The sequence below is a fragment of the Kwoniella pini genome, chromosome 6, assembly GCF_000512605.2.
Source record: "Kwoniella pini CBS 10737 chromosome 6, complete sequence".
NCBI classification, from domain to species: domain Eukaryota; kingdom Fungi; phylum Basidiomycota; class Tremellomycetes; order Tremellales; family Cryptococcaceae; genus Kwoniella; species Kwoniella pini.
In genome coordinates this window covers 821,118-834,344 of record NC_091721.1, presented here as the reverse complement: position 1 = coordinate 834,344, position 13,227 = coordinate 821,118, and the positions used below count along the sequence as shown (strand labels likewise).

Here is a 13,227-nt window from a genome sequence, read left to right as displayed (position 1 = left end):
TGAAGGTATAGATAATTGAGGCCGGAACTTATCGCAATGTACATGTAACGCAAGATCTTAAGATTCCTTGCCAAGAAATTTTGTCAAACATTTAGGCAGATCTAAGCGATTCAATTTTTGATGCGAGTTCGACTTTTTCCACACGATTGGAATGCTAATGTACTGGTATAAGATAGAGATATGCAAAAACAATACATCTCTGATTACCAAAAAAAAACCCAGTATAATATGAGGTAAAAACAATCAAATCAAATTCCTCTTTTAAGTGATAATTGTATGAATAGATGACAATGCAATGAATGAAATACGTCTCCACGTTAAAGAATGCGTGTAAATATCACTGAGACCCGCAGAAGCTAATAAGGAACTCAATAATACTGTTACCAGAAAAAGGAAATAGGACCCAAAAGTGAGAGATCATGATAGAGATGGAGACTGATCAATTTTGGTAATAAGCCCTCCAAGAGCACGTGATAGCTTATGATAGTTGACAAAGAGTACAAATAATGAATGTGTAAGCGAAGAGCGAAAGATACGAGAAAGTCATGATGAGATGGTCGAAGATGGAACTGAGCGCAGCCTTGAAGGTGACATTTGATCGAAATTCACTTGGATCGTTGATTATGCCTTGAGAGCGACAGGAGCGGACTCAAGCGAGGGGATAGCGGAGGTTCCGAGAGCAGAAGCGAAACTGACGGGAGCTTTCTTGACTTCTGATTGGATAGGAGCTGGGGCAGAAGGAGCAGGAGCGGGTGAAACGTTTCCTGAGGGAGCAGCAGATGAAGGTTTGGTTGAAATGATGACAGCATCAGATTCGGCGTCAGAATCCATTGTCACGCTCTATGAGAGATATCAATTTAGCATCATTTCTCTCGCAACTGACAAGTCACATTGACATTCAATTACTCACTTCTTTTCCACTCTTTCCACTCTCACTGCCTTCAGTGTCGGTGACCTTGACTACAGGTTCGGGTTTGAGAGGTGCAGGAGCGCTTAAGACTTGAGCAGCTGTCTTACCATTCCATGAATGTTCTTTTTTCTCGGTGGTAGGAGTATCGGGTTTGGATCCTGATCCGAGACCCAGAGCCGGGAATTCATGAGCTAAGGGAACACGTTGTAAAGGTGCTGAGGGTAATTTTTTCTCTCCCGCTGACGATGATCGACCATTGACGAAATGTCCATTGGCTTGAGGTCCACCTGGAACCCTTGAGCCGGCTCTTCTGGGATGTCCGTTACCGTGGAAAGAAACGTTTGATGGTGCAGGAGAGTGAGATCTTGAGTTATTGCCATTGACATGGACTCTTTGGACCCCAGGTTGAGATGCCGATCGAATGATATTTGGTACAGGAGCAGCTGTGGCTGGCTTAGCAGGAAGGGTAGTCGAGGCTTCGGCAGATGACTCATCGTTGACCTTGACAGCTGGGACAGCCGACTCGACTTGTTCAGTCGATTGTGAAGTGGAGGCGTTAGCCTCAGCAGCAGGTGCTGTTTCAGGTTGAGCTTCGCCTTCACCTTCGGTGGCTGGTGCTGTGGCAGAGTTCAAGCCTTGCTGAGCTTGAGCCGCAGCCATTCGTTGCTGTTGGAGTATTTGCTGTTGTTGTTGATAATGTTGTTGTCTAAAAGAAGGATCAACTGGTCCATTGAATCCAGCACCACCCATCATTCGTCTAGGTGCTCTGGGGTATGATTGAACGGGTGCGATGGTTCCTCTAACGATATCTGGGTGTCGGCCTATTTGTAGTGATACGAACCATAATGTCAGCGATTATTACGGGATACTCCAAACCTTGTTAGGCGAAATTGAGAATGATCTGCAATTCCCTTAGACAGACATGGTTTCTTATGAATAGATCATGACTGGACAATGTATGGGAGAAGACGTCAGACACTCACTATCAGTGCCCTCAGCGTCGAGATGAGGGAATTTGCAGTAATCACCGTTTCTACAATTACCCTGAGCAAAGAAGACACAAGGAGGTGGATTTCCATCTTTCCAGCTTCCCATCTTAACTCCGGCGGCACCACCAGCTGGTCTACCTAACCAAGGTTTAGGTCCACCTGAGAAACTTGCCTTTTTGCCGTGTCCAAAGGGTTTACCTTGCATACCAAATTGTTGTTGTTGGTTGAAACTTTGTCGTCTAGCATGAGCTGCTGCACCATTTATCCCAACGGAAGGTGGAGGCATGAAGCTATTAGGAGGTGGTGAAGCAGCAGCGAAGAAAGCTTCGGCTGGGGGAATGGATGGTAGAGAAGTTCCCAACATCGATGGGGAAAGAGGGGACATGCCAAATTGAGATGGGGGTGGGGGTGACATCATTTCAGTTGTAGGAGCTGGAGGTTGGAATCCTGGAACGAAAACTGGTGCAATTGCTGATGGTACATGTTGTACTTGAGGTACTGAAACTGGTAATGAAGTTGATGAGTCAATTTGTTGTTGCGATTCTGATTGCTGTGGAATTTCTGATGCAGGTTGTTGTGAAGGAATGAATCCTTGATCATTTGGTACAAAGTAAGGAGCGGGAGCAGAAGGGTAAGGAACAGGGTATTCAACATTTTCGTAACCTTGAGGAGCAAATCCATTTGATCTTCCTGGACCTGGGAAGAATGGTTGACTACCAGGGTGGAAGAAAACGCAAGAAGCACCGTATTTGCAATTTGGGAAATTTCGGCATGGAATAGTTTTGGAAACTTCTGCAGGAGGGAGATTATTGGAATTACCTCCATTAGGTGAGGTGGGAATACCTCCATCTTTTCTAGGTCCGGATGGTGGTGGAGGTGGAATGAACATGCCTCTTTGTTGTTGTGGGTCAACAGGGTAGAAGCCAGATTGTTGTTGATAAAATTCTTGTGGTGGCATTCCCATGAATTGTGGTGGCATACCATACATTGGTTGAGGGTAAAGGATAGAAAGCATCGCTGGGTCGTTGGTGACTTGAGGGGGAGGAACTATAGCTCCTGCTGACAAAAGCTCTCGTACAACATCATAGTGATTTCCTCGAATAGCAAGAACAATAGGTGTACACATGGTATGGTCTAACAAAGTCTGCATTAGTCTACGCTATCGACTCGTTTTTGATCAGATATCACTCACCGAGAGTTTCAAGATTTTCAAGACCTCTAGACAAAATAGCTCGAACATCTTCCAATCTTCCTTCAGCACAAGCAGCATGCAATTCGCCAAGAGTTACACTGTTCATTTGTCCTTCCAATCCTTCAACATCACCATTAGAGGCTTGCTCTTCTTGAGCATGACCATTTCCGTTCTCTTGCAACGAACCTTGTTGTTCAGCTTTGAGTTGTTGAACGTTTGTTGTTGTTTCCACTTGCGAAGCGGAGGAAGGTTCAATAGCCATCTTGAAAGTTAATAATCCTATAATCTACGCTTCTAAAGGTAGAAGGGGTTTTCGCTCTACGAGGCAATATGATATTGTTGATTTGCAGGCAAAAGCGAAACTTGAAGGAAAGTGTGAAAAATAAGTATTCAATCAAATGACACTAATTGTGCTTCTTGTAACGAGGTTGTGTATTGAAAATATTGATTCAACTTGACAAGTGAATTTGGGTTGTTGATACGGAAATCGTCGAAGAACAATGGGGAATGCCGTTTAACAATTCTTTTGTGTTTGTTGAAAAAACCTGTATGAGATATATAGGTGAAAAATAGTTTTGCTGTAATAAGTACGGCTTTTTAAGAAAGAATATGATTATTTAGATGAGAAAGCTCAAGAAGTAATAGTAAGTCAAATTAACAACTTTGTTTTTCCTAAATGTAAGAGGTTTGATTTGTATATCTCCTATGTACGCATACAAAATGATTTCTTATTTTTTCCGACGCTTTTTTTTTTGGTTTCGAAACGAAAAAAATAAATATCCGGGTACGTAATTTTGTATTTAAGGGGGTATTTGATAAATTCACGAGTATAACACGAGGTATTTTCTAATTTGATTACAAAATATTCCTAATAACTCACCTTTTTCGTTTCTTATGACAATTTCGGAATATTTCGGCTTACCCATATGGCATGTTCAAGTATACCAAATAATTAACCATGTGCCTGGGATGTGCGTATTCTCATTTAGATAGATACTAAAGATCCAGCTTGGATAATCTTCAAGTATGTAATGCATAAAGCTCTGGCTGCTGACCATACCAGGTGACCAATTTCTCATCGTGATCCGACCAAAGTAAATTTGCGTCCTCGTGATTAATGTCTTTCCCCATTTAGGTATTTGTCCGCTCGTCCTAATGCCCATATACAAAAAATAAATTTGAATGCTATTATCCGGTTCAAAATCATTAACCGAAAGTCCAAACGTTTTAACTCGCTCTGTGTGAACACTCACCAGGATAGTCAATAGCGCAATTCTTATTGAATATACCTTCTGTATCTTCCTGTTCCCATCTACCATCAGGTTTTTGTCTACCCATCATCAATCTACAAGCTCGTTCAATAACAGATTTGTCGTCATAATTTGCGTAAATCAAAGCTAAGACAGCCCAAGCCGTTTGAACCACTTGAGACTTTTCATGTTGAGCATATTTCATAGTGACGCATGACTAAGCACTAGTGTTAACAAAAAAACGTATCTGATGCAAAAAGAGGACTAACCATATACGTTTCGCCCCAACCTCCATCTTTCATTTGCCTATCGACCAAAAAATTACATGCCCTTCTGACTCTCTCGGAATTCGCACAAGTTTCGCCTGATATACTGAGAGATTCAAGGGCGAACATTGTAGCGTATGTGAAGCATATACCCCTAGGACACTCCCAATCAGCTTGTGAACTCGAAAAGCAGTACCTCAGTCAGATTACTCACCAGGATCCGTACCACGAACCATCAGGCTTCTGTTCATCATGTATGTATTCTATTGCTTTATTGATGGTCCGCCTGGAAGCAGTATCAGGCATTCTTTCTCGTAGCGGGACATGTTTTTGTAAAGTCATACTCACTGAATATCCTCCTGCCTGTAGTTTGGATCTAGCTTGCTAAAGGATTTGAGAGCAGAAAGGGCTGATGTCGTGCATCTAGCGACGAAAAAGGTCTCAGCTCCGTTGTTTTCAGGGAGAAAAGCCTATGCTTACTCAGGATACATATAATCCACCATTATATTACCTATTCTCACTGTCAGAGTGAATTTTTCACAGTTCCCTGGAGATAGCACTCACCAAACACCTCAGCGGCATTAAGACACTCCATCCTCGTACTTCCTCTCATCAATTCATAACTCGCAAAACCTCCAGAGGGATTTTGCATAGATAAAATCGTATCTACCGCATCTCTCATTCTTTCCAAACTGACAGCTTTAGGTGCATAAGGAAGAGCTTGAATAGCCATCACCGCTTTCAAACCTTCAGATATACAGTCACTGACCTATAGTAAGGCCAAACAGCATGAGTGACTGCGGGTTGATTGAATTGCAGGAAGACTTACTACATAACTTTGTTCCGGGGTTGAGAAAGCCCAAGCTCCTTTTGTTCTATGTCGATAACTTTCATGATACCATTTCGGATTATCTCTAATTTGAGCTTTATCCAACCAATCTAACATTCCTATTGTACTTTCTTTAAATTCTTCCTCTTCAGCCAATCCCGTTTCAGATAAAGCTTGAGCCATAAACGCTAAATCCCAAAGTTGTGATCCATTCGTACCCATCATCATTAATCCATCTTTACCCAACCACAAAAAATCATCTATCCTACTTAAATGAGCTTTGAAAGCTTTGGAATCAGGTCCTTCTTTTGCGTATCTACAAACCATATTGAAAGCTTTGGAAACTGGTCCAATAGTTTGATAACCCGTATTTTCATCTTCATACCTTAACATTTCGTATGCTCTTTTAATTGCCAATTTCCTCAAAGGGAAAGAAGATGATATACAGGGTATATCAGGACAAGCTTCGTAATATGCCAAAAAGCCATGGGCGAAATCGAGAACAGGGTGATGAGGACTATATATGTCGAGTGGACTTATATTGGAACGTTGGGCTGACCAGTTTATGGATTCGTATGGCTGAGTATATATTTCCTATGAGCACGTCGGAATCTGTAGTCAGTTAGGGTACTTTGATTAACGAGGATGTGTAAAAACGCTTACCTGGCGCAAGGCAAAGACTAGCGGAGTGAAAGGACCAACAAATCGTGTACCGTAGAGGTAACTCATAGGAGTGACTTTCAAACTCATCAGCTATCGATGCTATGACAGAAAAGGCGAGACAAGACCTACAGGTCTGTCTGACGTGTATCCACTGGAGCGCACGTTCCGAAGTCAGCTTATATTCCATTTTGTAAGAAGCACGAGTAGACTTACCCATCTCCAAGGTGAGAAAGGCAACCAGTCAGGTAATAACCTGTTCACTCGATGTAAGTCAAAAACATGGAGGATCTAATGTGCTAGCAGAAAACATACCATAATTCTGGAGGTATACTACCTACTCCATCCCATTCATAAGCTCCTAATACACTCAGCCAGACTTTACCCCAACTCGGTATCCCAGTTGCTCCGCCTTATTGACCCCAGACGAAATGATATCAGCGAGATGATCTGTCTAAATTGGAAGGCTAAAAAGGCTAAGCTCACCTTGTTTATGTATTAAAGCTCTAATTTCAGTCATAGGTCCTTCATCAGGTCCCATACCCAATATACGCAATGCTACGTAATTCATAACAGTTCCGAAGACAGTGGGTGGAGCAGCGGTATGTCTAACCGAAGTGGAATGACACGAATGAAAAAGTAACAGTGTAAAGTGCGATCAGCTCAAGTATATCATTTTGAATAGAAACCAGATCTCGAGAATGTGAAGGGATGAATATAAAAATCCAATAAGACTTACAATCCCCATCCTCCTTCTGGTCTTCTTTTATTCAACAAATACCTACTAATTTCAATTTCCTGTTCTTTTAAGAGTTTTTGACCGCAAACATTCAAAGCTATGATCAATCCAGGAAGCAGAAAAAGTGGACCTATTGATTGTTTTTTTTTTGCACATTGCATTAAATTAGATTACCGAAAACATTCGTATACTAACTGAAGGGGGAGGGTGGAGGGGCAAAATAGTTATGATTTTATTTACCTCCATATTCAGTTGAAAAATGACCATCATGAGATTGTAATTGTTTATAAAATCTAAAACCATTCCTAGCTGATTCTAAAGGTGTATTTACTTTAGGTAATTCTGGTGATTCCTGGATAAATACAAATTGAAATGTGTGAATTTTAGCAAGGTTATGATGAAATGGATAAAAGCGAATTTCATTCTTTGAAAAATGTATGTAAAATGATTTGAGGACTCACAGTTCTTAAACCTATCCAATATTTTTCAGTGACGTTCTGAGGCCATTCTTTTCTTTGTTGTTCATCTCTTAAATATACCCATTTTTGTTGTCCATGTGAATCTTCTCCTACTTTTAATCTCCATCCTGTTAAATCAGTTTGAGGAAATTGAAATTCCATAGTGTATTTGGATTACACGGGTTGTGCCCAAGTAATCTTTGTTCGCTCTTCTACTTCTCAGTGGATCGAAGGTACTCTAAACCTATTTGTTGCTCTTAAACGACAAGTGAGGACGTCTGAACGATAAGTGGTTTCGACAACTACTTCTAAATATCGACGTTAATCTTATACTTACTTGTCGCGTATCGTATTATACGTATCGTACCATGATTCCGGCGGTAACCGGTAATCAATTCTGACATCATCACTATCAACATCTGACGTGCTAATATTGAGCTGCCTGTCCGTCTCCATGCAAACATCATTTCTGCAAGCGATTGCCAGTCAAGCCCACTGAAGCGCTCTTGAAGCACCTGTTGCACTACAATCTCAACACTGATGCATGGAAGGCAATCACGTCGACTACAACTTAGCTACTAGCACTCCGCAATCTCAAGCAGCATTCTTCATTTCTCTCAATTTACCCATGATCTTGACAGGATCGGATTCACCAGTAGCTTTTCTACATGAGTTGGAAGGTTGAGGGAGTCTCAGCGGTGCCAATATAACATTTTAAATCGATCATGACTTACTGTGCCTCTGGTCTATCCAATCTCATGAAAACATTCCATTTCTTTTCATCTGCTATCGTGGACTTTCCTGTCGTACAACTATCGCTTTGAGCTTTCTTAAATAATCTATTCGGCAACAAGTTATTCGATTAAACTTAGGGTCAATGCAAATAGTCCTAGCAAAATCGAACATACCCCTTCAAAGCTTCGTTATCGGGTTCAACGGTCAACCCAAATTTAGCACTACCCTTAGTGTATTCATGACCATTATACACTATTGTATCTTCAGGCAGTTTCGATAATTTGGTTAGAGCCGCATGCATTTCCTCGGGTGTACCTATGAATGACGGATGAGCTCATGACATATTGGACGCACTGCGACAGCGCAACTCACCTTCGAAGAACCTTCCGCATCCTGCTAAGAACAGTGTATCGCTGAAAAAGACTCGATCAGCTGGCAATTCCGAAAGAAACAGCGCCTTTACCAGCTAACTCACCCAGTGAAAACACCTTTTTCACCTGTTTTCCTGTCTTCGATGTAGAAGCATATGGAATCTTGTGTATGGCATGGCGTGTGATAACATCTGGACAGCTTGTAAATTAGCTTACCCGAACAATGTCTTGAGAGGTATGAGATGATCTAGCTTACTTGACATCGATGTCTTGTCCTATCTTGAATGTATCTCCTTCCTTGACTATCACATTAGTTCCTGGACTTTGATTTGATCCACCATATGCTTTTAAACCTGGATGAAGCGAAAGCTTACAAGAGATTCATCAGCGGTGCCTCTCTCGCCACACTTCATTCCCGCATCCCTTCGTGCTGTCTTATCCCTTGAGCTCTATACAGCAGATGTGATACTCACGAATTTTGAATTACCTCCAGAGTGATCATTGTGATGATGGGTGGTTATGAGACTAGTGACTTCGACACCTTGCTCTTTTGCGGCTTGAGATATTTTGGAAGCATCATAAGGATCAACTACTGCTGCTTGATTGGAAGAATCAACTACAAGATACATCCAATTATCAGATCGTGCTTGAATCGGAATCACTTTCATTTTGGTCCTTTAAGCGTATAGCATAACATCAGCTGTTGATTCGGTAGCCATTGTCAAATAAAGACAGCTAGATAATGCACTCACGAAGGTGTAGTACTCAATTGTCTTCTGAAGACTTTAGCAAATTGTCTAGAAGTTTTAAGTGATAAAGACATATTTGAAGAGGATTAATGATCTGTCTCAACTTATTCCACCTAAATGTCAACGAGCATATGCTTTCCAATTTATATGGCTTTGAATTAACGTCATAACAAGTGACCGACCTCCACTTGACCGAATACTTATTACTTCTTCTAATTTAAATCAATTAACCCATGCAACAACTCGGTCGGGATCTGATCATGAGTGATTCAGATTCACACGTGTTGATGAATCTCCCGTGTCTCACTTTGCATGCCCAGACCCATTTTCAAGAAGCGGTCATTACCGCTTTTCACACTGGGATTTGTTGATAGTGTAGAAGTGGCCAAGACAGGGTGAGAACAAGGGGGAAAGAACCGAATGAGATGGGAATCGATTGAAACCAATTCATTATCTTCTGTGATACCTATCGACTTGCACATTAGGAGTCTGTCATTAACATTGATCACTCTTCCTTCTTGACAACTTATGTGGCAATAACAACACGAAGAAATACATGGAATTTGGCCCAAGTACTATCTGAAGACGCGTTCAACAACGGGAAAGCTACTTCTAAATTGGTCATACACATTTTAATCAGAGGTCAAACACGTAAAGAAATTGACAATGATGGGATTTAAGAAGAAGTTCTCATCACTTATACCTGCAGATGTATGTTTTGGGGAACATATATCAATGTTGGTCAGACATGCTGACAAATGTATTTCATAGGCTCGAAATCACCTTCAAAACGCATTAACGGTCGAATGGGAAGGTCAAGGTAAAACAGTACTTGTTGACCTACCTGAAACGAACAAACATCAGAATAACGAAGTTGAGATGGCTGGATTGACCTCCAATTCCGCTGCGTATGGTAGATTGATTGACGATGATGATGTAAATTATCTTTACTTCATGTGATTTAGTAATTGTATTGACGCGACATATTCTTTGTTGTTAGGATATTCCATATTCTCGACCATCTAGATCAGACTATCACAATTATTCAAAATCATACCAATCTACCACTCATAAACACCGAAAAAGTCCATCTTATTCTTCTAAAAATCTTCCACCTATTCCACCTAATCAATCAGAATCAGTTTACACATATAATCAAAATCCTTTTGAAACAGAATATGAATCTCCTCAAACTTCATCTTCTTCATCAATGTTTTCAAATAATAGTCCATATACAACTTATTCTCCTTCACTCGGAAATCAAGCTTCATTCGGTATCAATGAAGGATATAATAATGGATCTTTGAATAGAAAAATGATAAATGGTGGAGGTGAAAGGAAAATGCCTAATCCATGGAGTAAACATCGTGAAGATGATATTGATTTCTTAGGGGATTTAGGAGGAGTACGGAATGGTGGATTAGGTAGTCCAACTAGTTCGAATGGTACGAGAGATAGTCAAGGAAGTGGTAATTACAACAGCTTAGACAATCCTTTCAGGTAAATGATTACTCAAAATTAGATATGCTTCTACGGATTAATCAATCTGGAATTCTTGACAATGTTTTTTCCATTTATCGGACTTTTCTTTCCTTGTCTTATACTAAGAATAGATCATTTATTAATCGATCGCACTCTGTCATTTTATTTTTGTTATACCTTTCTTCTTTTGTATGTACGGTTGTATACGGACTTTATACCAGATGTAATCGGATCATGTTATGTATATCTCGAATATCTACAATGATACGAATCATCGTGGCAGACAATTTATCTGGATCTAATAGGAAGAACGCAAAAATATGGAGTGCTCTGACAACTGACATAAATACCATTTAAATAGCATCAAAAATTCCAGTCCACATATTATAATTCCAATTTCCACCTTGTATAATATCAATACCTTTACCTTCTATTATTATTTCTTGATTGTTTTTCATAATTTTAAATTCAACTTTACCTAATTTAAAATATTGATTAATCAAATTCGGTTTACCTACATTTAATGAATAAGCTTTTGAGGTTTGATCATCATTTTTTATATATAAATTATATTGATCTTTTAAAGAATATTTAGATTCAGGTAAAATTATAAAAAAATTTAATAAATCTTGAGCCTAATAAAAAAAAGATTGGATAACAATAAAATTATCTATCATTTAGCAAAATTAATTTTCTCGATGATAAAAGAAGAAAAAAATTCGAATCTTACCCATTCTGAATGATTAGGTTTTGCGACTTTATCTTCTGTTAAAGACATTTCTTTACTTTGAATTCTATACCAAATTATCAATTTTGCTTTTTCTTCATGTTTCGCTTTATCTCCATCTCCATTCTTTCCTTTAACTATTATTTGATCTTTCCATTGTTTTATATAATATTTAGTAATCAATCTGAACCCTTCATGAATCATTCCATTTGTCCAATTTTCACTACCCGGTTGAGCACCTAAAATAGGTCCAATATAATGAGATTCACCAAAGTCATTCCATGAAATGACTTGTATCATTTCTGGTGATTTGTTTATGGGTAACGATAACAATTGAGAGAACCGTGTGGGGAGAAGTAAATCGTCTGATCGGTCTAAATTCGTTGAAATACGTTTAGATCGCCTCCTTTCAATTTTTGTCGTACCGCATTACATGAAATAGATAGTCAGACAATGGACTTACAAATCCAATTTCTACAGGTCAAACATATATAGCTCAGCAAATACCCAATTGACCTACTCTACACGTATCGCTCACTTGTTGAATGCCCAGTCTCCTTCCGTGCCGTAATGCGTGAAGAACAATGGTGAAACAGAAGCCATATATGGCTTTTCCTAATACAACGGTGTATCAGCATCGACCAAGAAATTGACCCTTTACTCTTGATCATGACTAATACACAAGTCCTTTTGTTGGGGTCATGCACTCACATGATTTAAGAAAGGCTGATCCGAATCGAGGTTGATCGTGGAGTTATCCATTGGCCTAAATATCCCATATTCAGCGTGAATTTCATGCGTCCTAAGATATTGACATACAGTTCGAAAGTATGAAGTAACTTACCAAGCACCGTTCCAATGATATGCACCATCTACATAATCTTTCTTTAATATCTCTTCAGGTGGTAAAAAGAAAGAAGGAATGAAGAAAACCTAAACATTTTAACGTTAGCGTCAATTCAACTCTCTTCTGTAGTTTATAGTTTCAGACCTACTTTTTCGCTTAAGGTCTTCTCAATACCACGAAGTACTTCCTTCCACCCTTCATCACCTAACTCGTGTCCACCAAACGTACTTAACAATAACTTATCATCCCATCTTAATTGAGCTGATGGCCCACTTTGAATGATCTGCACAACCATATCAAAGATCAATTTCGGATCTTTCGGTAATACCATCAAATCTAAACTTAAAAACAATTTGATGTCATAAGTCGATGTTGAAATCAGACGATAAGCTGTACAGGCTTGAGCGAATTGCCATTCTTCAGGTCCAATATTCAATGCCAGTGCATCTCTATGAAGTAGAACATCAGCTTGATTGGCATTTGCATTTCAAGATGCAGTGAATTATCATGATAATCTTACTTACAAGCCAGTATCCTGAACAAGATCAAAAGTGCGTAACCAATCTTTCTCTACAAACGGATAAGTATTTCCAAGCTATATGATAAGATCAGCTATTGTAACTCAAATAGAAACTCGAGGTACCATAAAATGAGCAATAGCTAATCTAGGTCTACTCCCTTCATTCGCAGTCAAATGTTGATCACTTTCAACAACTCCTTTTGCATATTTGGATTTACTAAACCATTGCATCTTTAGGGTTTGAATAATCAAAATTAAAAGACAAATAGCTATAATTGGTCGAAATATTGGATGTGAAGTTATAGGTTTCATTCCTCTTATAAACCCTCAAAAGAAGCAACTCCCTCAATCCCAGCTCGCTGGTCTTCTCTTGTTGCCTTGTATTATTGAGATGCTTCGAGGCAGTGCTGGTATTAGATATGCTGTGAATATACAATTGACGCTCGGATATACGTTCACTAGCTGTATCTTATTAAATGCAGATGCGAGAAACGAACGATCTC

At 39.5% G+C, this 13,227-nt stretch overlaps 5 protein-coding genes across 5 annotated transcripts; 1 reads left to right on the top strand and 4 right to left on the bottom strand.

Moving 5' to 3' along the window:
* Window positions 1–621: 621 nt before the first annotated feature.
* Window positions 622–3,353, bottom strand: I206_104764 (uncharacterized protein; the record flags this gene model as incomplete). The annotated part of the gene is made up of 4 exons (XM_019154066.1): window positions 622–840; window positions 911–1,731; window positions 1,894–3,033; window positions 3,092–3,353. 4 exons carry the CDS (start codon window positions 3,351–3,353, stop codon window positions 622–624), a joined length of 2,442 nt encoding a protein of 813 aa, XP_019012806.1.
* An 852-nt stretch (window positions 3,354–4,205) lies between these two features.
* I206_104763 (uncharacterized protein) lies at window positions 4,206–7,455 on the bottom strand (the record flags this gene model as incomplete). Its single annotated transcript, XM_019154065.1, has 16 exons — window positions 4,206–4,276; window positions 4,345–4,558; window positions 4,611–4,761; window positions 4,822–4,893; window positions 4,956–5,030; window positions 5,088–5,118; window positions 5,172–5,376; window positions 5,437–6,030; window positions 6,100–6,173; window positions 6,229–6,250; window positions 6,313–6,352; window positions 6,412–6,508; window positions 6,583–6,704; window positions 6,836–6,965; window positions 7,076–7,187; window positions 7,297–7,455. 16 exons carry the CDS (start codon window positions 7,453–7,455, stop codon window positions 4,206–4,208), a joined length of 2,169 nt encoding a protein of 722 aa, XP_019012805.1.
* Window positions 7,456–7,887: 432 nt separating this feature from the next.
* On the bottom strand, window positions 7,888–9,222 carry I206_104762 (hydroxyacylglutathione hydrolase; the record flags this gene model as incomplete). The annotated part of the gene is made up of 8 exons (XM_019154064.1): window positions 7,888–7,957; window positions 8,028–8,132; window positions 8,202–8,343; window positions 8,401–8,441; window positions 8,504–8,590; window positions 8,656–8,768; window positions 8,873–9,074; window positions 9,152–9,222. 8 exons carry the CDS (start codon window positions 9,220–9,222, stop codon window positions 7,888–7,890), a joined length of 831 nt encoding a protein of 276 aa, XP_019012804.1.
* Window positions 9,223–9,814: 592 nt separating this feature from the next.
* On the top strand, window positions 9,815–10,652 carry I206_104761 (uncharacterized protein; the record flags this gene model as incomplete). The annotated part of the gene is made up of 3 exons (XM_019154063.2): window positions 9,815–9,859; window positions 9,920–10,084; window positions 10,149–10,652. The coding sequence occupies 3 exons, from the start codon at window positions 9,815–9,817 to the stop codon at window positions 10,650–10,652; spliced, it is 714 nt and encodes a 237-aa protein (XP_019012803.2).
* Window positions 10,653–10,983: 331 nt separating this feature from the next.
* I206_104760 (uncharacterized protein) lies at window positions 10,984–12,955 on the bottom strand (the record flags this gene model as incomplete). The annotated part of the gene is made up of 9 exons (XM_019154062.1): window positions 10,984–11,265; window positions 11,361–11,731; window positions 11,821–11,831; window positions 11,896–11,972; window positions 12,069–12,123; window positions 12,202–12,290; window positions 12,353–12,653; window positions 12,729–12,799; window positions 12,848–12,955. 9 exons carry the CDS (start codon window positions 12,953–12,955, stop codon window positions 10,984–10,986), a joined length of 1,365 nt encoding a protein of 454 aa, XP_019012802.1.
* Window positions 12,956–13,227: the final 272 nt, after the last annotated feature.